Source organism: Microtus oregoni, unplaced genomic scaffold (assembly GCF_018167655.1).
Source record: "Microtus oregoni isolate MIOR12 unplaced genomic scaffold, Mior012 000020F_ref0000438, whole genome shotgun sequence".
Lineage (NCBI taxonomy): Eukaryota > Metazoa > Chordata > Mammalia > Rodentia > Cricetidae > Microtus > Microtus oregoni.
Window position 1 is genome coordinate 39,971,768 of NW_024543079.1, and position 26,479 is coordinate 39,998,246.

General features: G+C 51.0%; 2 protein-coding genes across 2 annotated transcripts; both read right to left on the reverse strand.

Annotated features, from left to right (window-relative positions):
• Positions 1 to 1,660: 1,660 nt before the first annotated feature.
• On the reverse strand, positions 1,661 to 15,071 carry LOC121460559 (astacin-like metalloendopeptidase). Its single transcript, XM_041671030.1, has 9 exons — positions 15,017 to 15,071; positions 14,333 to 14,458; positions 11,949 to 12,010; positions 10,610 to 10,703; positions 10,096 to 10,213; positions 9,199 to 9,380; positions 6,441 to 6,522; positions 6,164 to 6,318; positions 1,661 to 2,106 (listed from the first exon to the last, which is right to left on the reverse strand). Exons 1-9 carry the CDS (start codon positions 15,069 to 15,071, stop codon positions 1,661 to 1,663), a joined length of 1,320 nt encoding a protein of 439 aa, XP_041526964.1.
• Positions 15,072 to 19,655: 4,584 nt separating this feature from the next.
• On the reverse strand, positions 19,656 to 21,819 carry LOC121460399 (dual specificity protein phosphatase 2). Its single transcript, XM_041670757.1, has 4 exons — positions 21,341 to 21,819; positions 21,138 to 21,259; positions 20,594 to 20,813; positions 19,656 to 20,482 (listed from the first exon to the last, which is right to left on the reverse strand). The coding sequence occupies exons 1-4, from the start codon at positions 21,738 to 21,740 to the stop codon at positions 20,268 to 20,270; spliced, it is 957 nt and encodes a 318-aa protein (XP_041526691.1). The 5' UTR covers positions 21,741 to 21,819; the 3' UTR covers positions 19,656 to 20,267.
• Between the last annotated feature and the right edge of the window lie 4,660 nt (positions 21,820 to 26,479).

The window sequence follows — 26,479 nt, forward strand, 5'->3', positions numbered from 1 at the left end:
CTGGTCTGGCGGGGCCCCTGGGAACCCTAGCCCAGTGCCATATGCCTGGTTTGGACCCTCAGATGTCTCAAAGCAGCCTTATTTTTGATGCTTCTGTCTGTCATTTCCTACCGGGGCTATTCTATCGGCCCTTCTAATGAACACTGCCAAGGCCCCAATTTACTAACATCAAAGCCAGACACCAACCACCACCTTCTATATCCAAGATCAAGAAAAAGGACAGCATCCCCTGGCATGATCCTGTCCTGGCTGATACCCAGTACTGGTCCTCTGACTCAACCTCAGGAACCAAACTCTGTTCTGAAGCCTAAGCTAGACAGAGGACACAGGCTACAGAGCCCTCATGGCCCCCGAGGCAAGCTCAGCACGTGACTTCTCTAGGAAGATGGCAAAGGCCCACCCTCAGGATACCAAACTGCTTTGTCTCTTCTACCTGTCACCTTGAGCTAGTCCACATGCTTCCAGAAGCCTGATCCTCGAGAGTGAGGTGTGTGACTTCCTGGAAGCTCTCTCATGGGCATTTGAGTGAAAGACTCTTAGGATTTTTTATTGTTTTTTGGCAGCGGGGGGGGGGGGGCAGTTCCAGACAGTGTTTCTCTGTGTAGCCCTGGCCATCTTGGAACTAAGTAGACCAGGCTGGCCTTGAACTCAGAGCCACCTGACTCTGCCTCTGGAGTGCTGGGATTAAAGGTGTGGGCCATCACCGCCCAGCTAAAGACCCTTGTACACAATCAGCAAAACACATTGCATGAAGCAAACACCCGACTTTATTTCTGCCTTCTCCCATGTGGATGGAGGCTCTCTTCCCCACTAGTTCAGAGTTCTAGTTCTCCTCCCATCCCAAGCAGGGCTTCCCTGAACTCCCAACAGACTCCTGGAGAATGAAGGGCTCCTGGCCCAGACCCTAGTACCTGCACACTTTCTTTGTCCCCAGAAGAAACCTCATGGGAGACCAAGAAGGAGGGGGGCATGACTGAAGGACAAGTGGTGTGACATCCCGCCCCAGAGTTTCCTACTGAGCACCCTGTGGGCAAGGCAGCAAAAACAGTGATCTGATGTGGGATTAAGGTTCAAGTCTGCTGTCCAGAGACTGGCATTCTTGCCAAGGCTTCCAACATGCAGATCTGGTAAGGAGTCCCCTCTTGCTGGTCCAGTTTAGCAGGAGAACAAACTGGACACTGCGCCCTGGAGACCAGGGTTGAATCCCAGGGCTTCAGAGCATCCTTAGAGCCAAGCATAATGGACAGGAGGATATTCATGGTCCCCATCACAGGGCTTCCCACTGAGACCATGCCCAAGGCAACACTTGAGTCCATGCTGGGGGCTAATCCTCAGCTGTAGAATTCCCAGAGGCCCTCCAGGAGCTGGAATCTTGCTCATGCCCACCACTCCCTGAATCCTGTATCCATGCCCAGCATCTTCCAGGACTAGGGCTCAAGTCAAGAACAGACAGACTTTGGGGGCCTCTCTATCCCTAGGAACTCTGCAGGGGTGAGGGGATGTGCTAGAGAAAGAGACCAAGGGGGTGGCCTGGGCCTCCAAGAGTGGCCAGTGCAGGGGATAGAAGACAGGGGTGATGCCCAGAGGGGCCAGGAACTAGAAGACCTAGCTTCTCTGGGCAGAGTATATCCTCCCCTCTTGCTGGCAGAAGTCAAAGGGTTCAGTCTCTGGGCACCTCTCTAATGTGACTTCCAGGTGCATAACCTCCTGGAAGCTGAGCTAGACTCTCCAAGGCATCTTGAATAGGTGCTGGCTTATCTCTGGCTTCTGGAAATGGAGCAGGAGGTACAACGGGCTCTTGGGCTGCCTGAAACTGCTCTAGAGAGATGCCATCTGCATCTGCTCCGGGCCCTGACCTTGGAGAAGCAGCTTGCATCTGAGGTGGTCTTGCCAAGGCCTCCATACTGAACTTGCTCTGAGCAGGATGATCCCACCTTTCCTGGCTGTCTACGATCTCTGGAAAAATACCCTGGCCTCTGGTCCTGGAGCAACTGGGGTCAGAGCTTCTAGATTCTTCCGCCAGTGCCTCCAGAAGTCTCTGTAGATATGATAGGAAGGAAGGAGGGAGGTTTCTTCCATCACTGTCATCACTGTGGGCCTCGAACCCTGGAGCAGGAGAGAGCAGAAGTTAGGTCCCAGAATCACAGAAAGGGCATAGAGCATGGCCACAAGAATTAATGCCAATTTTGGCTTCATGTAAGGTGGTAATAGAGCCAGACTCAGTGAGGTGACAGCCTATTAGATCTCTGCTAAGGCACGAACTCTTTCATTCCTACCACACAGCAGGACAACTGTTGGGTGTGATAGTCTATGGCTGAAACAGGACCATGAGTCTGTGGTAAGCCTGGGTTACACAGAAAGACCTTGTCTTGGAAACAAATGGAAAAAGCCAGAATGGTGGAAGTGTGCCACCCCCTCCTCACTTGGCCCCTCGGTCACCACTAAAAGATGCTGCTGGCCTCCTACGCGCACACCTCAGCAGCCCAGCTGGGTTGCTCTGTTAAACCAACCGATCCAAGCACTACAGCCTTCTCCTACCAGATCCTTCTTTGGGCCACTCTACACCCACCTCCCATCCCACTTCTTAGACATCCTCCAGAACCGCTCCTGTTCAAACCAAGGGAGGCCCTCAGAAGCTCCCGCGTGGTCTCAGGTCTGTGCGCCACCAGGAGCGAGCCTCTTTGCTTCCTCTTTGCTGCCACACCCAGGCCATGACTGACAACGCTTTGTGGGAAACACTTGAGCTTCATGGCCCAGGTTATCTGCTCTGGTGGACCCCACTGCTCCCTCTTGGTCCCATCTTTCCTGCTCACATGCCCTGATCTCACATTCCTCCATCAGTGTACCGCAACCAATTCAGGCTGACTCCTTTGACCAGTGACCCTCATCCTGCCTGGTTCTGAACACATCAGCATCAGAAACCACAAGAACTGAAGCCTCTATTTCTAGTAACTTACCTTCAAGTAGCTGGTACCCTCTGCGAGCTTGGTTGCCTACCTCAACTTATCCTTTTGGACACATCCCCAGCCAACTCCCCGCTGTCACAAGTCCCTGCCCCAGTCCAGAACCTTCCTTTGTCCTGCCATCTCTACCAGGTTCAAGGACCTTGTGCTTCACGTCCCTCCCAGGGTTCTGCCAGCAGCCTCACCTCACTGAGGAGCCAAGGCTACACACGGTGTCTCCAGATCTGTATGGACTCAGGTCCACTCCTGTTGTCTTCCTTCCTGTTGTGTTGTGTCCAAATAAGTGTCTGACCCCCCTCCCTCCAAGAGCAGACCCTCCCTAGAGTTCTGGCTGAGGTTCTTTTCTCCTTCAGCATCTACCCCTTCATATACATACCGCGTATGCCATCATTTCAACACCCAAACATGCCAATCTGCCCACCATAGTGTTCAACCTTTCCTTGGGTCAGTCCCTCCTCACCATGTCCCAGCTCTCTGCTCTTTGTGATAGAGCTCCAGACTGACCTGCAATCCCCATGCCACGGTATCTCATTCTAGTTTTAACAAAAATTATGTAATATTTGATGTATTAGAAGTATACATATATAGTGTGTGTGTGTGTGTGTGTGTGTGTGTGTGCGTGCGTATATATCAGGGAAAATGCTATTAAGAATGATACTAAAGTTGGACATGGTGGTGCTTGCTTTTAATCTTAGCACAGGCAGGCTGACCTCTTGAGTGTTGAGGTCAGTCTGATCTATATATTGAGTTCCAGACTGGCCACTACTGCATAGTGAGACTCTGTCTCAAAATAAAAGTGAAGAAGGAGGCTGCTGTCTAAAAAGCAAAAATCTGAGCACCCAGAATGTGAGGAAATATTTCCAAATGATATAACAAAGAGATAGCATTAAGAATATTTTTTTAGGGGCTGGAGAGATGGCTCAGTGGTTAAGACTACTCTTCTAGAGGTCCTGAGTTCAATTCCCAGCAACCACATGGTGGCTCACAACCACCTATAATGAGATCTGGTGCCCTCTTCTGGCCTACAGGCAGGATACTATATAAATAAATAAATCCTTTAAAAAAAAAAAGAATATTTTTAAAAACTAGGTGGTGGTGGTGAATGCCTTTTATCCCAGCACTCAGGAGGCAGAAGCGGGCGGATCTCTGAGTTTAAAGCCAGCCTGGTCTACAGAGAGAGTTCCAGGATAGCCAGGATAACAGAAACCTTGTCTCAAAAAAACCAACAAAAAACAAAACAAAACAAAAAGGGTAATTTTTTAAGTCTTATAATTCAGCGAGGAAAACCCATTCCAATTGAAACTGAGGTTAAGAATCTATATAGACACAAAACCAAAAAGGTATACAGAGGACCCACCGTCTCATAGAGGCTAGATATGGTTAGCCATTAGAAAAATGCAAATCAGAACGATGAGATATTTCCATATATACAGAGGACCAGCCATCCCATCGAGGCTGGATATAGTTAGCCATTAGAGAAATGCAAATCAGAACTATAAAATACTTCCATACCCACTGGGATGCTCAAAATCAAAAGCATAGACTATGTGCTTGGCAACTGTGCAGGAAAATTGGTAGCCACCTGCATAGCTAAATGGAGTTTTTTAAGTGGCTCAATTGTTTTGGAAGACAGCCGAGTATGGCGTTACCATGGGAGCCAGCGACTTTGTGCCTAGGGCAGACACCGACCGACAGACGTATTCATAGTAGCGCCAAAGCAGAAACAACTCAAAATGCTCATCGAGTGATGAATAAATATGTCAGTTAGCAGAAAAGAAAAGAAGTTATAAGGTACTATAGCAAAGATGAACCGCAAAGGTCATGCTAAGGGCAGTAAGCCAGACACAAAAGGCACTTGGCTCCATTTATATGAAATGTCTAGACAAGGTAAATCCGTAGAGGCAGAAGGTGGATTAGTGATTAATTGGGGCTGATAGGGAAAGAGGATGGGACTCAGATGTAAGGTGACCTAAAAATAAAATCTGGGTCACAGGCATGCACAGCAGTTTCACAGGGTGTCACACTGTCTTCCTAAAGGGTCTCCATGATTTGTGGCCCTGTCAGTAGGATACAAAAATCACCCTTTGCCCTGTACCCTTTAGCAATATTTGATATTATCACGGAGGCTGTGAACTGCAAATTTAGGGAGAGGGAAAGATGTTGGTTTCTTCTGGGAGGCCTGCTAACCACCTCACACACTTTTCTATCTGGTAGTTTGACTTTCTGTTTATAGCTCTTTCTGAGTTCAGAACAATACTAGCTATGTTCGGAAGCATCTCTGCTTTATAACTTCTGTTTAAATTTGCTTGTGGTGTCTCTTGATGTTTTTGAACCCATTAATCTTTGTAGTATTAGGGTTATTTGCGAAGAAACCCTTCCCCATCCCAATGTGTCTTGCTAAACTTTGTAAAGTTTCTCTGTGCACACACAAGTCTTTTGTACCCTTATGGTATGTAATGGTCAATACTTAGATCCCTTGTCGTCTCAGAACCATCTAGTGCAGTGGCTTTCAACTTTCCTAATGCTGTGACCCTTTAATATAGTCCCTGTGTTGTGGTGACCAACCATAAAATTACTTCATTGCCACTTTATTAACTGTAATTTTGCTACTGTTATGAATCGTAATGCAAATATCTGAAAGGGTCATTCAACCCCAAGGGGGTCACAACCCATAGGCTGAGAACCACTAGCCATCCTTTCTTTCCTAATCAAGCCCCCCACACACACCTTTTGAGGGTTCACATTGGACTTTTTTGTTTTTGAGGCAGGGTCTCACTATGTATTGCTGACTGTCCTGGAACTCACTATGTCGACCAGACTGGTCTCCGGCTCACGGAGATCCACACCTGCCTCTGCCTCTGCCTCTCCAGTGCTGGGATTGGATCAAAGGCGTGCAGCATCATGCCCACTAGGTTTCACATTTGAATAGGATCCATTTCAGAACTTTGCACTCTGTCCCCACAGACACGCACACATCTCTGCACCCATCCCATGCACCTACACAGGCTACTTTACACACCCAATATTCAGAGTGCATACAGTTGTTTATGTGTTTGTGTACAGTTTTTGCTTCTTTTCTAAACTAATCTATGGTTAGTGAGGTCACGGTGACCGACCCACCTCTCCTTATAGCCTCACCATCTCTTTATCCCCACCCTTCTGCACCATCCCTACATCAAGTCCCTCTCCCTGTCTCTTACCTCTCCTGTGGGAGTCAGGGACACTTGGGCTGCAGTTGTATAGCCTACGGACCCGGGTGATATCCGAGGCGCTCAGGTTCCATCGCTGGCCAATGTGGACGCTGGTGGTCCAGAGGGGTGTGATGGTGGGCTGCCCACGCCAGCTGAAGGCAAACCTGGAACCCAGGGGTGGGGCCTATGTCAGGATCGCAGTAGTCGGGGCTAGGAGGGAGGTGGGTTAGGGGAAAGAGGGATGGGGAGGGGGACAGGGAAAGAGGGGGAAACGGAGGGGGCTCACCTCCCATAATGCATCACTGATGAGTAGTCGTAGGGTGCTAGCATGTTGCTACTCCGAGACTTGATGAAGTTGATTTCAAAGCCTTAAAGCACAGACACACACACCTTTGTAGGTGTGTAAAAGACAGACAGGCAGTGCACAACTCTGGGAAGTAACAACCCACCTAAGTGAAGAGTCTGACTACCCCAACAGAGCCTTCTCTTTCTGGGCTGGTCCCTGCTTTCAGAGAGTCTTTGCTACCCTACTCTCCTGGACCCTGGAAGAAATCCAGACCTATACCAGGTGCTGTGGAAGCAGGGGCCGCCTGTGGCCAGGCAACCAGGACCTCCTTCAAACCTCAGCTCTCTCCAGCTGTCCCTCCTTCACAGTTCACTTTGCATGACTCGAATCTTTGCAAACCTGAAGCACCCACAAAGCTACGGCTGCTGTGCCTTAGACACTGGTACCCTGCCTACTCCTTCAGCTAGCTTCAAAGACACGCTGTCCTCTCCATTCAGGATTGTGGTGCCCCAGCCCTCAGTAGCCAGACCACCTTCATCTTCCCATCTCAGACCATCAAGCTGCTGACGTGGCACCTAGCAGTCCAGTCATCTTGGTTGGCCAGAATGCCCGCTGCCCTCCTCCAGGCCAGCGAGGAAGGAAGGTTGCTGACCACTCCTGAAAGGACCTCCAGTTCCTTGCACCTTTGTTCCCAACCCCTCTCCCCAATCCCCGCAGGCCGTGTCCAAACTCTCTTCTTCCCTAAGGTCACCAGCAGCCTCCTTATCCTAATCAGAGCCCCAAAGAATGCCAATTTCTTCTCTTCAAAGAACCTTTATTAGTAAACATAATTTTGAATAGAAATATATTCCTCTAACTCAAAAACCAAGTATCTACCTAAGTATCGTAGTGCACATCTTTAATCCCATCACTTGGGAGACAGATGTAGGAGGGTTTCTGAGTTTGAGATCAGCCTGGTCTACTATGAGTTCCAGGACAGCCAAAGCTACATAGTAACACCTTGTGTCTCAAGAAAACAAAAATTATCAAGTATCTAGCATGCACAATGGCTCAATCCCCAGCACCACAGAAATACAATACACATATATTAAAAGAGAATATACATAAATATAAAGATAAAGTGAGTTTCCTACACCACCTGCTTCCTCTGACTTCCTACCTCTCGATCCCACAAAAGTCAATCACTGTGATTAGTTTTAATGCCCTGGCAGAGTTGATATCCATTAATGCAAACATATTCTCACTTTTCTATCTTTGAAGGAACCATAATTTCTCAATAGGATAGCTGAACTCTTGTTGGCACTAGGGATGGAACCCCAGTTACAAGCCAAACAGGTGCTGTACCACTTTGCTACGTTCCCTAGTAGGTAGGTGTTTTGTTTTGTTTTTGAGCCAATTTGATTGTTAGGACAGCTCTTGCATTAATTTGGGCTTGTTTTCTAACTAATTTATGCTTCTACCTTAATTAATTCTGTTTTTTTTTTTAAAAAAATCATAAACAGGCGCATTTAACTTATTTGTTCTCTTTGCTTTTATGGATATAAGTATTGATGCCTCTACACTTTCCCTGAGCCTACCCTTGTCCTAATTAAAGCATTGCTTTTAAAATAGTGTTTTGTTGATTATTTAAAGGCAGAATCCATATAGCCCTGCCTGTCCTCACACTCAGAACTCTTTGCCTCAGCCTCCAGAGTGCTAGGACTACATACATTTCCATACTTTTCCTTTATATTTTTTTTCAGAACCTCCAGAACTAAAAGTATTTGACTGGATCCTCTAGGCAGAGCAGTCTAGTGGTTTGGTGGGCTATTGGCTTCTGTTCTATGTCATGATCAGGGTGTTTGCATTGACTGAAGTGTTCAGATCTAGAGTTCCTCACAGCCTGTCATAGGATGCATACTTACAAACACCCCAGGAACACCTGGAAAGATCATGGTCACCCCCGGCCCACCTCCCCAATCCCATCTTTTGTCATTAGCAACCTAGATAACCTCCAAAGCACCGTCTCTGGGGCAAGTATCCCCCTTTTCACCTGGCCAACCCCAGAGCAGCGGCAGAGGCCCCTCCAGGTTCCCACGGGTAGGAGGCCTCTGACTCTCCCTGCATCTCCAAGTGTCCCATGGCTCCTGCCCCTCCACAGCTCCCCACCTGTCCGAGGCAGCTGTCATTCTCACCACTGAGATCATCTGATCCCTGTATCACGTGTGGCACGCATGCTGCCCACTGGCATCAGAGCCCCTCCCTCCATCAGCCTTGGCTCTGCCACGTTCAGGGCACTGAGCCACATGCCCACTGAGTCACATCTTTGGTACCCTCAGCCTTTCAGTATTGCCCCCTTGCTTGACACATGTATCTGGTCTACCCTCCCCCATCTCTCTCCTGGCTCAGTGCTCACAACTGACATGTAGCCCTCGCCCCACTATCACACACTAACATCTGTCACACCGGGACTGTGTACTCAGTGAGCAAGAATCATAGGACACTGTCAACCTCACAGTCAGATAACTGACGGTGGCAGAGAGAAGAGAGACAAAGCAAATGGCTGATGTCCTTCCTTGGGTACCACTCTAGAGACCCACAGGACCTCTCCAAAATACCAGAGAGGCATGAATCCCACTTGCCTCATGAGAAAGGGACAGGCAGTGTGTGGGATGGACTCTTCCAGAGGAGGCAAGCAACTCAGCTCTAGCCTTGGCCCGAGGCCTCTGTTCCTCAAGGTCCCCTGGGCCCAGCCTAGCCTAGACACCAGCTGCCTTACCTGGGAGGATCTCATTCCAGTTGACACGGATGTAGCGGTCCCGATCTGCCCGTGAATGCTCATGCCAGAAGCCAAGCACGTGCATGAGCTCATGGAGCACGATGCCATGGCCCTTCCGGAGACAAGTAGGTGCTAGGGACACCACCTGCATCCCTCCACTGCGTCCCACACCGGAGAAGCACCTGCAAGACCCTGAGCGTGAGCTGCTTGGCAGTGAGCTAGCTGGGTATCAGGCTAGAAAGGTCAGAGAAGAACAGGTGTTTGCTCTGCTTTAGGACCAGGGATGAACCAGGATCAGACTCCTGCCAATTCCCCATCCTGGACTCAGTAGTCTAAGACTTACTGTCCCACCTCCCAGGTCCCCTGACTGCTTGACCTGTGAAGAGGGTGTCGCCTGGGGCTTGGTTACTACCTGAGCTGACAAAAGGTGGGACCTGACATTCATGCATGACAGAGCAGGTCATTACGTGAGCAGTCCTATGTCATAAGCCTGAGTCACAGCTTCCATTCACACCACGTCCAATGAAAGTAGGATGTTATTACCACTACCCCTGCCTCAGAAAGAAGGTAGAGGCTAAATCAGGGAACTCACCTAGACTTAAGTTGGCACATGAGTGGCAGAACTAGGACCCAACATTTGCCCAGACACATACCACAAGACCTCCAGGAGATGAGGGTTTGTAGAGGAGGGTGCTGTGCCCAGTGGCCATCCCTCACCCACCTGTGGCCCAGAAGGTCCAGGTCATGAATGAACTATTCAGGATAGACTGGGGTTGAACCCAAGAAAACAGGCCCAGAAACAGGCTTAATACCACTTGTACACACTAAGGGATGATCAGGGAAGACATGAAGCCACAAAGCCACATGGCCACACGGCTACACACCAAGATCACTTACCCTGACATAGGAAGGATGGAAATGAAGTCTCTGTGGCCCTGGTAGGCAACAAACCGGATGCATGTGGAACGTTCAAACTCGGCGAAAGCCTCCATAATGACCCGGCGACTGGACTCATCTGGGAAAGACACACCATGGCTGACCCTCCAAGGAGGTCCCAATAGCTCTTGAGGATCTCTGAAGTCTGCATGGGGGCTGACACCAGACATTAAGCCCAAATGTTCCAAAACAGTGTTCAGAGAGAACCATATTGAAGAGGAACACTAAACTGCAGAAAGGCCCTGGCTGTGGGATTATGTTTTCTAGAGGGGGCTACAGAGTTCCATCAGATCTTCCAGTATTACACACACACCCCCACCGCACACACCCCCACTGCAGTTCAGATGCCCTGGGGAGAGGAGCTCTGCACAGCACTCTCAGTGTAAGGGATATGGTGCTGCAGGAGAAGGGGAGCTCCCTGCAGGAGCCCCGCTGCATCCAGGAGAAGGGTGGGAAGCCCCACCTCAGCTCTCACCATACTTGTTGGAGAGCAGGAAGGGGATCTCCACAATGCCACCAGCACCCTTGGGCCATTTATTGTTGGTCACTGACAACAGTCGGAAGGGGCTCTGAGGAGAGAGGGCAGCTCAGAGTTAGTGGAGGACACAGGCCACTTAAGCACCCTACTCCCTGGGGTGCCCTGCCTCCGACCATCAGAACCCTGGAGGTGTGAGAGGTGCCACAGAGAAGTCGTGGGAGCGAGGACACCGTTAGGAGAGGAGCCAGAGCCTGGGAAGTCAATGGACGAACTGAGAATTCAGATAACAGGGGCTGGAGAGATGACTCAGAGGTGAAGAGCACTGGCTGCTATTCCAGAGGACCTGAGTTCAATTCCCAGCAACCACATGGTGGCTCACAACCATCTGTAATGAGATCTAGTGCCCTCTTCTGGCATGTGGGCATACATGCCAGCAGCACATTGTATGCATAATAAATAAATCTTTAAAAAAAAGAATTCAGATAACAGAAGTTGCAACATGTTCTATCATGTTCTATCAAGTAGATAAAAGTACCTAAGGTTGGCACTCCAGGAGGCCTGGCTCAAAGGACTCAGCCCCTCCCAAGCACCTCCTCAGGACATGAGAAGAATGGGAAGAGTCCTACTCAGGGCGATGCCCTCACAAAGGCTGCTCTCCCACCATCCACTAACCAGAACTCTAAATTGTAGGCTTCACAGATCCCAGAAGGCCCTACCCCCTCTAGCCACCACCTTGATTTAGTTCTGCTGTAAGAGTTTCAAATGGCAGGCGTGTGCATACACATCTCTAATGGATACCCTAACCTGTTAGCCTATGAACTCCAGGACAGCCTTGTCGCCGTCAGCCCCCTCTGAACAAGCAGAATGGTCTTGCTTCCCACGGCTCATGGTCATATCCAGCAGCCTTCTGCCACCTACGCTCTCCTAAACAATGTGTCTTCTCTCTGCGATGTCATTTCCTTTCCCATCAGCCTCCCTTTTGACTCAGCCCTCCGCCCCTAGCCAAGATGGTCTCTCCATGTTCCTCCGTGCTCCAGCTTCCCTAGGGGGATCTTCCCTAGGGGTCTCACACACACTTACAAGTCGGTCTGGGATCACATCTCCAGCCTTGTGTTTTCTGAGTTCTCCCCTGGGCAGGGTGTCAAGTAGGGTCTAAAAGCTTGAATCTCCTCTTCCAAGGAGCCCTCCTAGGCTGACTACGCTGTCATCTCAGCTGCCACCATGATCATATTACCTAACCGGTCATACAAACCAAAGCCCTCGTGACACCTAGAAGGGGGTTTCGAGGGCGCTCTCACGGCTTTGCTGCTGTGCATACCATGTGTACACAACTCACCGGCCGGATGATGTCCCCTTCAACCAGGAAGCTGCTTTCTGGGGTCTCCTCTGAGATGAGCCCTGGGAGAGAAAGGAGGAAGGGATGTGTGTCACCTGTGACTTCCAGAACACAGACAGGGACAAACCCAGCAATGCCAGTGTCTATGCCTTCTACTTTGGAGCTAAGCTTCCTTGAGGACCAAGGCTATGTGGCTTTGGGGAATTCCAACAGCCCGGCTGAGACCCAGGCTGCAAATGTGTGTGAGTCTTCTCAACCTGTTTGTATCCTTCCCCTGTTCAAACACAGCCATGATTCCCCAGCACTTGTGATCAGTCCCACCTCCAGGCCCTCATCTGTGAGGATGCCACCTTCTCTCCCATTCGGGCTCAGCCCAGCCCAAGTCATACTCCCCAGAACATGCCCTGGTCTCTCCTGCCTCACCTTGCCCCCACCCACCATCTACTTCCCATAATCACACATTACATTCTGGACCCTTAAGGTAAAGGAACCGAAATTACAAAGTCATAGCCGCAGAAGGAAGTTGAGGAGGGTAAATACTTTTTGTCTCTATTCACTTTAGCTTCTCATCTTCCTCCTAGTCAGGGAGCCTTCTGTAGCTGACTGCTGGGAAGAGACATCTCAGGAGGACCCATGAGGCAGTGACAGAAGCCACAAGAGGCTTGAGAAGAATATAGGAGTGCTGCCTGATTTCAGAGTTTCAAACGACAGATGGCGACACAGGCCAGTTGCACCCCGTAAGAGCCCTCTTCAGGTAAGAGGATTTCCCTCAAGATTATCTCCAATCAAGACTGCATCCTTAAATCCAAAAGAGCACTCGCCACAACAGTGGTTCTCAACCTGTGGGTCACAACTCCTTTGGGGAGTGAATGACCCTTCACAGGGGACACCTAAGACCATCAGGAAACACAGATTTTCATTGTGATTCATAACAGTAGCAAAGTTGCAGTTATGAAATAGCAATGAAAATAATTTTATGGTTGGGGTCACCACAGCATGAGGAACTGTGTTAAAGGGTCGCAGCATCAGGAAGGTTGAGAGCCACTGCTCCAGGACCTGGTACAGTTGTGTGGTATCAACAGCATCAGAGCCATCATTTACAGCAGCTGGGGAGAGTAGCATTTCCCAATTAGACATCACATAGGCAGGGGCAGCTGCTGGCAGCTACTGTGAGCCCTAGCATGGGAGAAGCTTCTCAAGGCATTGAAATGAGTGCCACGAAGACTCATGGCTCTGGCTACCTACAGAGGACAATGACTGAGTAAGGACTGGTGCCCATTTGCGCTTCTAACCAGCTCACAAATGAAGGGAGAAGACCACACTGTGGCCACCACCTACCCTAAGCCAAGGTTACCTCTGTTCCCAACATTTCAGCCCATGATGTCTCCATTATCTGGATCCATCTTCATTACCGCCAACTTCAACCCAATGTGTCTGTGTTCCTTACTGTTTGAGATTCTCAGACAGGGAGGCCCTGTGCCGCTGGAGTCTTCGTTCTTTAATACCCCAGCCCCTACTGGCTAGGTCACACCTATACACTGTCCTCTACAGAGTGACTGGTATGTTCTCAAATACCTACTGATGGTTTTGCTCAACTCCCAGGCTGAGAGCCGGTGTGCTCTCTCTCTCTCTCTCTCTCTGGTGGGGAGGGGAGGGGTGGGTTCAAGACAAGTGTTTCACTGTGGAGCCCTGGCTGTCCTAGAGCTCACTCATGCCAGTAGTGAGGATGAGGAAAAGCTGGAGGGCTAAGCAGCCCAGCTACCATCCAGGCCCAGAACCAAGGTATGAGTTGGCCCACCTCAGTATCCACTTTATCTATGAACTGTCAAGCAGGTTAAAGGGATGAACCTACAGATCCAAAACTGCAGGACACAGGGCAACAGACTATCCGAGAGGAGCCCTAGAGAGAACCCATTGTTGGTGGTGTGGCAGAAGCCAGAGGCCTCGAACCAGACTGTGAATGATTCCTAGCAATGAACACTTACAAGTAAAGAAGGATGGACTGAGGGGTAGACTCTGTGACTCAACAGACCACACTACAGCTTCCACAACGAGATTCTTTTGTTGTTTGGTTTGGTTTTTGGTTTTTCTTTTAAACTTTATTTTGTTTTGGTGGGGAGGCTGCATGGGCGGAGGGTGGATGTGAGAAGATGGGGAGATAGAGATCAGGATACATGATGTAAAACCCACAGAGAATCAATAAAAGTTAAATAGAATCAAAATAATAATAATTCACCAGCAAAAAAAATAGAGAAAAATATGTAAAGCTTTTCCTTATGAAACATGCACTTATTTAGAAGTCCCAAAATACATGGGGACATTTCAACCTTTTCTGCGTGCCCACACTCAGCGTGACTTTTGGGGGTACGATCCAGTAGTCTCACCTTGGTTAATTGCGGGGATGTCCTTGTCCTGCGATACCTGGCTCCCTTCGGGAGTGAAGCCTTCTGGGACACTGGTACTGCAGATTCCTGAACATCTGGGTGGTGAGGGTGCTCCCAGGATCAAACCTGGCCGGGGCAGACAAGTGCAGACACATAGATGCCCCCAGGGTTCCATGGGTGAGATGGGACAGCGGGACTTGGGGAAGCAACATCCAGCCCCTTCAGGAGACCTCCCAGGAGCAGTCCTGAGCCTGCCTGGGCTTCCCACTCAACCCCACCTAACAGCAAGACCTAGATGCCGCGAACGAAGGAGGGCCCTTCGAGGGACTAGCACTTGGCTAGGGCAGCACATGAGGCAAAAGGGATGAAGAGAGGCAGGATGAAATTTAAATCTTGTGGCGGCACCAGATTCAGGGCTAACCTCAGCCCCTTCTCTTCAGCTTTTCCTCAACCCGGGCTCAGAGCTGGAGTGACTGCTGCCCTAGCCGGGTTAGAAAAGAGCCTGCACCTTAAAACAAGTAGATATGTGGTGTGGTGCTGGGCCATCTACGGTTAGGCGGGCCCTCTGCACCTACGGGTGTAGGAGACCTCCATGCGGAGCCGTGAAGCTCGTTTAAGACTACTTTAAGCTACAGCCACAGCGCCTGGCCTCCTCCCAGTGCCCAAAGGCAGGAGCCAGCTTACCCGGCAAGGAGAGCAAAGCTAGCATCCAAGACCACAGGCCTCTCACGCTCCCCATGGTGGGTCCTCACTACCCTCTCAGCAAGCCACATACAGAACCAAAGCACGAAAGGACATCCGGAGCGCAGGCGCTGCACCACCCGCCCCTTTAATAGCGGCTTCTCCAGCCCACACCTGCAGCCTCCCAATCACCTCCACGAACAACCTCCCAACAGCCGCCACCTGAAGACCTGCTCACTCCTACCCGAGGACCCTTGGCCAGGCCTGAGCCTGCTGGACCATAGTCTCACCCATCTTGGCTAAAATGGGTTAAAAATTGGGTAGGGGGCACAAAACAAACAACCTGGCAGCCTAGCGTCCCTGAGATTCTTTCCTGCCACCAGAGGGCAGAGAAGCATTGTAGCAAGGTTCATGGGCAGCACTAGAAGGGACTACCAGGGGGGACTCAGACACTGAAAATCTGCCTGAGAACTCCAGGCACCCTCCCCCATTGTAACTGAAAATAGAAGTGTGGTCACTACACCTGTAAAAGGTTTTCTTTTTTGTTTTGTTTTGGTGGGGGCGGATTGAAACAGTCTTATTACATAGCGTTGGCTGTCCTGGAACTCCCTATGTAGACCAGGCTGGACTAAAACTCACAGAGATCCTCCTGCCTCTGCCTAAAAAATGCTAGGATTAAAGCCGTGTGCCACCACACCTGGCTAGAAGCTTGCATTTCAGCAACCAGGTGGTCCTGTCACCTGACAGGACTCTGGAATTTCACACTGAACACCCAGCAATCATCAACACCCAGGGACTCTAGCCATGGCTGGGACACACACACACACACACACACACACACACACACACGGATGGACACGGATGGACACTCAGACCCTCAAATGGATGTGGTCCTTACAACACACCACCTCCTGGCAGGATCAGCTGGGGCCCCCTTCCCACTTCTCTAATTCAAAATGCAAAGCACCTCAACTCTCTTCCTATTGGTTACACCCTCCTGCAGAGATCCCAGCTGAATCAACAGCCTGGAGCACACGAACCAATCCACCCTAGCGCCCAGTGAAGGGAAGCCAGCACCAATGGGCCCCGGTTGTTGACTACAAGGGCTTGTCAGCGTTCCTGCTGGAACTGGGGCCAGCATTTCTCAAGACATGGAAGTCAGAGCCACAAGGAGGGGGTACAAAGGCAGTGCAGCTGATGTCTGATGACTGGTTTCAATGCATGGGATGAGAATGCAGATTAGCTTGACGGAAAGAATCATTCGCAATGCACACATATGTCGAAGTTTCCCGTGGACAACCTTAAATACTCAATTTTTTGCCATAAAAAAGAAGGCATGAGGGGGCTGGAGAGATGGCTCAGAGGGTAAGAGCACTGCCTGCTCTTCCAAAGGCCCTGAGTTCAATTCCCGGCAACCACATGGTGGCTCACAACCATCTGTAATGAGGTCTGGTGCCTTCTTCTGGCCTGCAGGCATACACACAGAAAGAATATTGTATACATAATAAATAAATAAATATATTTAAAAAAAAGAAGGCATGAGATGTCATTGTGGCTCACACCTTTTTTTTAAGATTTATTTATTTATTAAGCATACAATGTACTGCTGGCAAGGAAGGCACCAGGTCTCATTACAGATGGCTGTGAGCCACCATGTGGTTGCTGGGAATTGACCTTGGGACCTGTGGAAGAGCAGCTAGTGCTCTTACCCTCTGAACCATCTCTCCAGCCCCCAAGGTGGCTCACACCTTTAATCCCAGAATGTGGGAGTCTGAAATAGGTGCCATGAGATTGAGACTTAACCTGGGCTGCACAGTGAAAGCCTGGCTCAAAGAATATATATAATAATGGCCTAACTGGTTAAATGCACTTTGTAAATCATCATCATCACATTGCTTGGGTGGAAAATCTCATACTTTGTCAAAAAATGCGGTGCTTCAGAGAACCTGGAGCAGGACATCTTTCTTCGCAGAAAGATGAATGAGCAGGGATTCCTGCCTATTTCCCTGATTGCTGGTTTTCACCGTGTGCGAGCTCTCACCACAAACCTTAATCTCATCTTGAAGGCACTGAAGGATAGCACAGAAGTAGAAATTGTGGATGAGAAAATGAGGAAAAAGAACCAGAAAAATGGCCAATCCCAGGCCCTCCTCCACGAAATGTGCCACAAACAGACTTTTCTCAGCTGATTGATTGTCCGGAGTTCATACCAGGGCAGGCCTTTGGCTCCCATATAGTCAGGGTGATGATCTACTGATGCTCTTGGATGTCATATGATCGGAATGTACAGTGGAGTAGGTGACTCCCTGAAATACCATGTAAATATGAGAGCAAATCGTGATGCAGAAGCGAGAGTGACCATACTGTCTTCTGTGCAAGAATGTCCACACCCACCCCCTTGTGGAGAAGGTTGGGCCAGCCTGCAGTGGAGATAACCACCTTTACGATAATGATGACAGACCAGAGGACTGCTGTCGTTACTGTAGGAGCTTCTCCTTTCTATGTCATTAGCTTAGGCTGCACGGGCTACTTCATTCATGGTGGGAAAGTTCATTGTTATCATTGGGGAAATACTGCAAATTCTATCTTTTGTTTCCAGGCATTTATTACTTTGCCCAGATCAATAAAGCAGAAAAAAGAGAGGATTGAGTAGCATTTCCAAAATTGTTAGGTCCTTTGCTATTTGACTTGCTCTTTAATATAGTATACTTCGCATAACTCACATGTTGTCATATTTCACATGTACTATAATATGTATTAATGTGAATACTTAAGGGGTAAAAAATTTAAGTAAAATAAATGAGGGCATTTTATGCTTTAAGATTGTTAAAAAAATGCGGTGCTTTCTTCAAACAAGAATATTGTAAACTAAGGGGGACTAAGTAAGATGGTCACGAGAAGACGATACTGGTGGACGTGGGTCACAGGGCTCCACGGAACCTGCCAGTGTCAGAGGATCTGAGCACCTTGCGTTGCCTCAAGGGCAGCTGTGCCAGCAATCCACTTCATGAACCGGCGCTGCTCAGCCTTGGCTAGTGAAGCTTCTTTTGGCATCGAGCAGAGGTGAACACAGAGAATCATCACTGGCCAGCGTGCTGAGAATCAGGGGCCGCGAGTGCTCTTAAATGGGACATCTGTCACCCTGTCCCCTCCAAGGCACAGAGAAAGTCTTATCTCAGACAAAGGGGCAGAAAGAATGCAATTGGCAGCAGATGGAGAAGAGAGCTACGAAATGTCGTCTTCTGGGTGGGACACAACTGTGGCACTCAAACTTGTGGCAGCTAAGGTTACCTGTGCGAGATCAAGCCGTCAAAACCCCAGCGTGGATGGGGAGGGGCTCTCAAGGCCTCTAGCTAAGCAGCTATTGGCAACTGATGGTTAGAGTCATTTGGGGGTGTGCCTGAGCTCCATTGGGAGACCCTGCCTACACCCATGAGCAGTTGGGAAGCACTAAAGGGACTTAGTGGGTCATGAAACAAAAAGAGGACATGAAGGTGGGAGGGGATGTGTTGGGGCTGGAGGAGGGAGAGGACCGAAACACACTGTGTACTTGTATGAAATTCTCAAAAATATAAAGAATGTATTTTTTAAAGGAGTAAAATGCTGTAGACCCCCACTTATTGAGGTCCCCGGAGTCACTAACTCAGCAAAATGCAGAGGCCACTTGGAGGAGGGTTTGGGAGTTAGTATCAACATACAATGTGTTCCCATTTTCAAGATGGAAAGTTCTAGAGAAAATTATTGTGACTATAATCTAACACTACTGAATACTTAAAATGGTAAAGAGATTTTAAGGAGGGTATGAAATGTATTTGTGGTGGAGTGTACCTTTAATCACAGTACCCGGGAAGCAAAGGCAGGAGGTTCTCTTGTGAGTTTGAGGTTAACCTGGTCTTTGTATCCAGTTCCAGGCAAACCAAGGCTATATATATATATATATATATATATATATATATATATATATAGTTGAGACTGTTTCAAACAAAAATAAGGTGGAAGAGGAAAAGAAAAGAAAAGAAAAAAGAAAGGAAGAAAGAAGAAAAGAAAGAAAGAAAAGGAAAGAAAGAAGAGAAGAAAAGAAAGGCCGTTTGTTGGGAGATAAGACGTTAGAAGCACGGGAGGTAAGGGATGATGAGGTGAAGTGGACAGCCAGCACTGGTCATGCAGTGTAGGAGATGATGATGACTCTGGGGCCCGGGTGTCCCTTACTCATCCTGAGCTAGACATCAAGAGCACAGCCATGTCCCAATAGAAACTGACACAGGCCTGGAGGAAGGCTGAGAACAACCCTAGCTTCTGCGTGCCTTACCCCAGGGCAGACAGAATGGACCCTGGGGACTGGTTTTGTACCCTTCATTCAGCCCCAGGAAGCCAGTGCCCTCTGTTCTGGGTTCCAGACAATGATCTGACTGCCATCAGTCAACACACACCTGCACATCACACACTGGGAAAATGGGGTTTTCAAGGAAGCGGGGTCTGATCAGGGAAGCTCTGAGCTATTTGAGACCTAGACTGGAGTCTGCTTCCCTGAACCCTCCCAGGACAAACAGAAGCTAGATTCTGCGTGGGAAAGCCCCCAGGCCAAGGTGGTAAAGACCACTCAGTTATTCAGTCCTCCCAGGCATAGACTTGAGACCAGACATTTGTGCTATTGCTCTTTTTTTAAACAAAACGCTGTTTTTATTGACACATCCTCAATGTTCTATATAAATATAAAGTGCTGTTTCCAAGGGCCCCCTCCCTGGCCCACAGGGCTGGGAGGAAGGCAGGGAGGGAGTGTTAAATGTCAGTTGAACACAACTTCTCAGCACCAACTGTGGCAAGACGCACGCATACTTTCACACAAAGGCAAGATGTCAGTGACGTGACACACGCATCACCTCCTGGCTCCCCCGGGAGCACAAGGTTCGAGCTTTCACCAAGGGGTTCACACCCCTAGACACGGTTACTGCTTGTCACAGCTTGTTCCGTGAGCCCTTGGGCTAGCAAGGGCTTTAACATATGGGACTACAATACATGGGTTTAGAGTCCAGTTCATTTCTGCCAGAGCCGGGGGAGGGAGGGCAAATATACTATCCGCCCTGGTCCCCTGGATAAGGGCCAGCCTTAAAGCCCCAGCAGAAGAGCACCACATCAGAAAAGCCATCATCCTGGCTTTCCTAAGCACCCCAATTTGAGGATAGAGAGGAGCCCAGAGGCCCACAGTTGCATCCCCGAAGAGTCAGAGAGGCATCACTGTGAGACCAGGTTTGACTCAGTGACATAACACCTGGGTCTCAAATTGCAGCAGCTGCCCCATGAAACTGAAGTTGGGGGAGATGACTCCCCGACGTTGCTTAACAAAGTCAAAGGCCTCGTCCAGCCGCACTCGGTGGCTCTGAATCAGGTATGCCAAGCAGATGGTGGCTGAGCGGGAGATTCCAGCTTGGCAGTGCACCAACACCCGGCCCCCACTATTCTTCACTGAGTCTGAAAAGGAAATGGGGAGGGAGGAGTCAGACAGGAAGGTGGACAGAGGAAACAGCCCCCCTACCTTCTGCCCGACAGTTCCCTCAGAATCCTGGGCTCTGGCTCCCTTACCAATGAAACCGATAGCCTCCTGGAACCAGGCACTAATCTCCACCATCTGGTTATCCTCTACTGGAATGCTCTTGTAACGGAGAAGACCCTCAAAATGGTTGGGGCAGCTGGCAGAGACATTGAGAACGGCTGTGATACCGCAGGCCTGCAGCCCCTGAAGGTCTGAGGAGTGGCTGCAGCTGCCCAAGTACAGGTAGGGCAAGATTTCCACAGGACCGCCCTGGAGGAGGAAGGGGACAATGGTGAGACCTCGGCCTTGGCAGAGGGCTTGAGCCCTGAGTGAGGCAGAGACATCATGGACTTGGTACAAACAAGAGGAGTTCTAGGACATTTGAAGTCTTTAGGATACAAGAGGACATACGTTCAGACACACATATGCCACTCATGCCTTAAAGTCTGTGTGAGGATGCAACACACACACACACACACACACACACACACACACACACGTAGTTGAATACACCCCTGGCTTTCCCCAGAGACATCCCTCTAGTGTGGGCAATGGAGCTAGACAGAAAGTCAAATAATTCTGATTTCAACTCACCTGGTCATAGACGGGAGCCCTAGGGTCAGAGCTGCTTTTTTCGGCCCCAACAGGGGATAGTGCCTGGGCAGGGCCTTCGGAGCACAGATCCGGACAGCATGCCTGGAAGCGTTCGAAGCCACCTGCCGGAAGAATAAGATTAGCCAAGAGGTCCGGGCACGGGGCGTGGGGTGCGGAGTGCTGGGCGTGGGGTACGGGCTCACCTCTCAAGAAGCACACGGCTGTGGATTCCGCGCGCATTTCGTGCAGCAGTGCGGCTAGCAGCAGGTGAGCGGGGCCATCGGGCGGGAGCTCAGCCACAGACGCGCTGCCTTCGTCCAGCACCACTGCGCGGGCCAGCTCCCCGCGACCCAGGCGTGCCCGGAGCGCGCGATCCGGCAGCAGGCAGGCGAGGGCGGCAGCGGGGGTGCCGCGCGCACGGCGCCGCAGTAGCGCGTTCCAGGGCACAGGCCGTGCGGCGCGCACGTGGCTCCGGCAGAAGGCCAGGAACGGGCGGCAGTCGAGCAGCAGCGTGCCCTCGGCCTCCCGCGGTTCCCGCAGCAGTGCGCCCAGCGCCGCACACTCCAGCTCGGCCGCCACCTCCAGCCTCATGGCGATCGGCATCGCAAAGCCTTCTGCTCCCCGCGGTCCTCTCCCTCGTCTTGCCCTTCCCCGGCTCCCGCGGCGGCGACTGTATGGCCTGGGCGACTGTTGGCTCTGGGCGCGCTTTGTCGCGCCCGGGCTTAAGTACTCGAGGGCCGGCCCCTCGGGTCACCATACAAGGATAGAGCAGGAAGGCGCCGGCGCCCGCCCCCGCGGCTTCACGTGGGACGTGGGCTGAGCCGCCCTCGGGGCTCCCGGAGAGGAATGGGGGGGCATCTGGGGGAGGAGCACGGAAGGGAAGAAACTGGGGACCAGACCGTGACAAGTGTCAGCCAAGCGTCTAGAGGCCCCACCCACGTCTCCCCAGCGTCTGCGCCTGAGCGCTCCCCACTCTGCCCAGCTCCAGGCCGCTAGATGTTTGGGGAACTCAGCTTCCCAGCTACTCAGCCTTCCAGTTACTGAGGTCTTAGACTTTCTCACTTTTCCCGTTCTCTCCCAGGGGTTTCATCCTAGAAATTTCGGGGGGAAAAAATAGACCAGTTTTACCTGTTGCTACCGATGATGATACATTAGAAAAATGGACACCACTTGTGTCATTTTAGAGACCTTAGGAAAACATCAGTCCCCTTCTCCGTATGGCAGCGTTTTTCTGAAAGTTGGCCTGGCTGGAGCCAAAGCCCTGGGTCTGGGGGCTTCATGGGGGAAGGTGAGCAGGGGCCTGTGACGAGTTTCCACTTAGGACTGGGGCAGCTTCTTTCCCCAAGGGGCCCAGGGAAACCCCCAAGGGCCCCAAAAGAAGTACTTCCCATATTACCGGCTAGGGTTGAAGGGGAACTCTGCTGACGGTCCTGGGCTCTCCCAGGGCCTAGTCGGGCCTGGCAGGAGTTTCAGAGGAAGAAGGAGAGCCACTTTCAGAACCTGCCCCTTTCCAGTCTCCTAGAACTGCAAACCCTCCTGGGACAGGCCCTGGTCCCACACTAAGCTTTGAGAATGAAGATCTAGGTAACTCACAGCCTTTCTGCCCTCCCCCACACAAGTGCCAGCCCCCTCCTCCCGGATGTGGTGAGGCCCAGCTGTGCATGGGTTCCCCCCTCCCGGGACAGGCTCCTGGGTTGGGGGCAAGAAATGTTGGTAGGTGGCTGAACTCCATCCGAAGCAAACATGGTGGGTGGGGTCGGTGTTCAAAACCCAACCTCCCAAATCCTTACTCCCGAGCCAATTTTCTGTGCCTTTAGTAAGAGCCTTCCAGCTTCCCTACAGATCCTATGTCCCCTCTGTGTTGGAAGCCTACAGTTAGGACCTGTGTGGACCCCCAGCAGACGGTATGGTATATGGGTTCTGAAGCAGAATATTGTGCCTTTCCTCTTTGCCTGGAACTTGGATCCTACGGGGATCCAATGCAAGGGAAACGCTACAAGGACTCCTGGACCAGTGTCCAGTGTCTCAGTGTCACCATCATGCACGTTGGTTCCCGGGCTGTGAGGCTGTGCCTGGGTCCCTTCCCACCGAGTCAGTCTGGAAGCTGATACAGCAGAACTGGCAACCCAGCCAGGGAGTCTGGACCATAGATCCCTGAAGGTGATAGGGGCTCTTATCCTTGGCATCGGCCTCACAGATGACTTAATGGCTGATTCCAGGGACAAATTACAGAGCATGAAGGGGGACCATCATGTCTAGTCTTGCTGACCAGAGTCACCTGCCATGCCTGGAGCCACAGCCTTCCAGCTGTGGAGAAGAGGGAGGCCCCACCAGCTGAGGTCCCTGCAGCAGGAATGAAATCAACTTAGCTTTGTGGGAAGCTCCAGGTCCCTGATGCCAGTGCTGGACTCCACTGCTGGGCCTCCTCGCAGGGTGACATTGTGTTGCTGAAAGTTGATTGGGTGCCTCAGTCCTTGTGTCTGTCACACAGACACCACTCTCCTGGGAGCTGTCCTCTTTTCAGCACTGACATACACAGGTGAACTCAAGGAGGCCAAACTAACCATAAAAGAGGGGTTTGCTTTCTCCTTCTGCCAGATCCGCAAATCAGGGGAAAACCCCACCTTCAGTACCAGGGTGAAAGTCCAAGGCTCGGGTAGAAGAGCCCACATCCCTCCCCGACCTGCTGTTCTGACTACTAAAGGTCCCCCTACCAACTCTTGGATGCTGTCACAAATGAGTCATCTGCGGGATGTCTGCCACCCCTTGCTACCTTCTCAGGACCCTGTTCTCCAGAATCGTCCCCTGGGAGTCTTCCAAGAGGAGGCAGGACTCTGGACATAAACTGGGGAGGCATGGGGGGGGGGGGTCCCAGGCAGGCTGGCTCCTCCACAGGCTGCCAGTGCCTCATCACTGGACAGTAAGTGACCACACAGCTGTCGGTTTCTGTTTAAGGTTTTTCATGGCTTGACTCTTACAGAACAGACCTAACAAGTGAGTTTGGGGCTCAGGTTTTATTTATTTTTCTTTCTTCAATTAAAACCATGTGGGACTCATCTGGAACAAATGATAATTCTCTGTGTCATTTTCTGTAACCATTTATTTGGATGGCTGCTTAGACGTCACTGGCCTTCTGCCGTTGGGATTCCAGTTTGTCCACCCAGTCGGCTTACAGGATGGGTTTCCCTTCCACAGTCAGACGCTTGAGGCTCTGCCCTGACAACCTTTCCCTTCCTCCTCCTTCCAAGCCTAGCCTCAAGCAGATGGCCCAGGGAGGAGAGGCAATGTGAGTGGCTGGGCTGAGAGGCCTGAGCCAGGGTAGTTATAAAGGTGAGAGTGACCCTAGGGATGAGTGACAGGCCACCCCCGGCCCTGTCTGAAGAGTGAGTCAGGGGTGACGTCAGCTTCCCTGGACCAGGCCTCCCACCCGGATGCTATGCTGCAGCCACCCCCACAGGCTCCTGCCAGGCAAAGACCCGAACCCCAGGTCTTGAGCTCTGCCGTCACAACCTGGCAAGCACTGTGGGAAGGAAGCAGAGGGGTCCCGTGGCCATCCAGTCTCCTGCTGGGGAAGGTGAAGCAGGAAGCCCCAAAGATCCGCTGGCGACAAGTAGACATGTGGTAGAAGAGGCTGGCATGCCCCACGTGTTTGTCAGATGAAGGACATCGGTGGCTCTACCTTGGAGGTTCCCCCTGAATCTGATCTCATACTGAATGTGGGGAAAAGGGACCTGTCACCTGAATTTGGGTTCCTCTTGTGCTCAGGAGGTCCTTTGATGTGCAGAGGCATCCAAATAGGGCACTGAAGAACACCGAAGCACACAGGAAGTTCTACCCTTTTCAAATCCCCGTCAGTTACCTGAGTCTGTCCACTGTGGCTGGCTGGCTTCAGGGCCCCTGTGACCTCCACTCCTCCTCCTCTTCACTGTGGCTCAGGTCCCTCATTCCCTTCTGCATTTACTCACTGACTCAGGAGCACACTCAGTCCTGGGAACTCGTGTGCCAGGTCCTGCTTTGGGGGCTGGGGACCCAGCAGTAAACCCCTAGTGACGCCTTTGAGGAGCTGACTTCATCATCTCAGTAATACTTACCTTCGTGATCATGTTGTATTCATGGCCAGGGACACCAGTTAGCCACTAGAGTGATGATTATCTTTCCCTTTTAAAATAAATGCTAGGGTTGTAAAAAAAAAAAAATCAAGTCAACTCAGGAAAGCTATTAGGTAAGGCACAGACAGTTCCCAAACACTCTGTAAGCCATGATGCAGGTAGAAGACGCCAGAGTGGGAACACCTTGCCCTAGAGGTACCATCACAGTCCCTTCCAGCACTGTGCACTGTGTAGTTCAGGGGATCTGGATGTCCCCATGGCTATGGTCTCGCATAAAGACAAGCGCATGAGTCATAGGGCAGGGAGGAGCCCCAGTGGACAATGGTAAGTATCCCATGGTCAGGTTAGAGTCTACACTTTGGATCATACATGTCCATGCAAGGACTGAGTTTTGCCTATGCCCCTGCCTGTGTACCTGGTTATGGCTAGAGGAGACCCCCCCCCACTCCTAGGGCACCCTTCCCAGCATACATCGGGCATCCAAGCATCCCAGCAGTGAACCAGCTCCACTCCCAAGCTGGCAGCCAGAGGCATCTGTGGCTTAGGCACAGCGGAGGAGGAAACAGGTTCACAAGAAGTTAATTCTCAGAAATATGACCACACTGACTTCCAGGGTCATAAGAGGACTCCTGGGTCTCTGCCAAGACCAGAGCTAGGTGCACTGTGGCAGGAGACAAAGTGTCTTTTAGGCCCTGGGGGGTTAGAGACTTTCAGGATCAGAGACAAGGGGCAGGGCCAGCTGTCCCTCCCAGGCCATGCCAATGCCCTCACTCGTTGGCCAGCAAGGGGTGGAGCCAGGTCTCCGGAGCCCACTGACATTAACATGGCTTTAGGCGGCAGCCCAGACCATGGGCATCTGCATGGGTTTCAGCAGTGACAGGATCCACAGACATCAACAAGGTCCTTGGCCATATTAGGACCACTGACCCACCCATGGCCCCTAGCAGCTGAAAGGGCCAGAAGCTTCCACATGACCTCAGGGAGTTAGACATGCCACTCACATCAACATGGCTCCCCCAGGCAGCAAAGTCTGGAGACATCGGGCAGTGTCACAGACTGCGTATGTCCACGTGGAGCTCAGGCTTCATCGCAGCCTGGGACAGCAGCGTTAACCACAGAAACCAACGTGACCTCTGGTGGCACCACGGGGCCAGTGGTCATTTGAAAAGTTCCAATCCCTCATCTCTGGTCTCCATCATTGCTCAAGGCCAGAGAACCCTGCAGCCGGGCAGC

Bases quoted from the DNA above. Each gene is read 5' to 3' on its own strand.
- LOC121460559 (XM_041671030.1), bottom strand. From the start codon at position 15,071: ATGGGGAGCGTGAGAGGCCTGTGGTCTTGGATGCTAGCTTTGCTCTCC. The intron at 9,381-10,095 runs GTAAGTGATCTT...AGGGTCTTGCAG, and splicing joins TCCATCCTTCCTATGTCAGG to GTGCTTCTCCGGTGTGGGAC. The intron at 6,523-9,198 runs GTAAGGCAGCTG...CTGTGCTTTAAG, and splicing joins CTGGAATGAGATCCTCCCAG to GCTTTGAAATCAACTTCATC.
- LOC121460399 (XM_041670757.1), bottom strand. From the start codon at position 21,740: ATGCCGATCGCCATGAGGCTGGAGGTGGCGGCCGAGCTGGAGTGTGCG. The intron at 20,814-21,137 runs GTGAGTTGAAAT...TTCCTCCTCCAG, and splicing joins GGGCTCCCGTCTATGACCAG to GGCGGTCCTGTGGAAATCTT. The intron at 20,483-20,593 runs GTAAGGGAGCCA...TTTCCTTTTCAG, and splicing joins GGAGGCTATCGGTTTCATTG to ACTCAGTGAAGAATAGTGGG.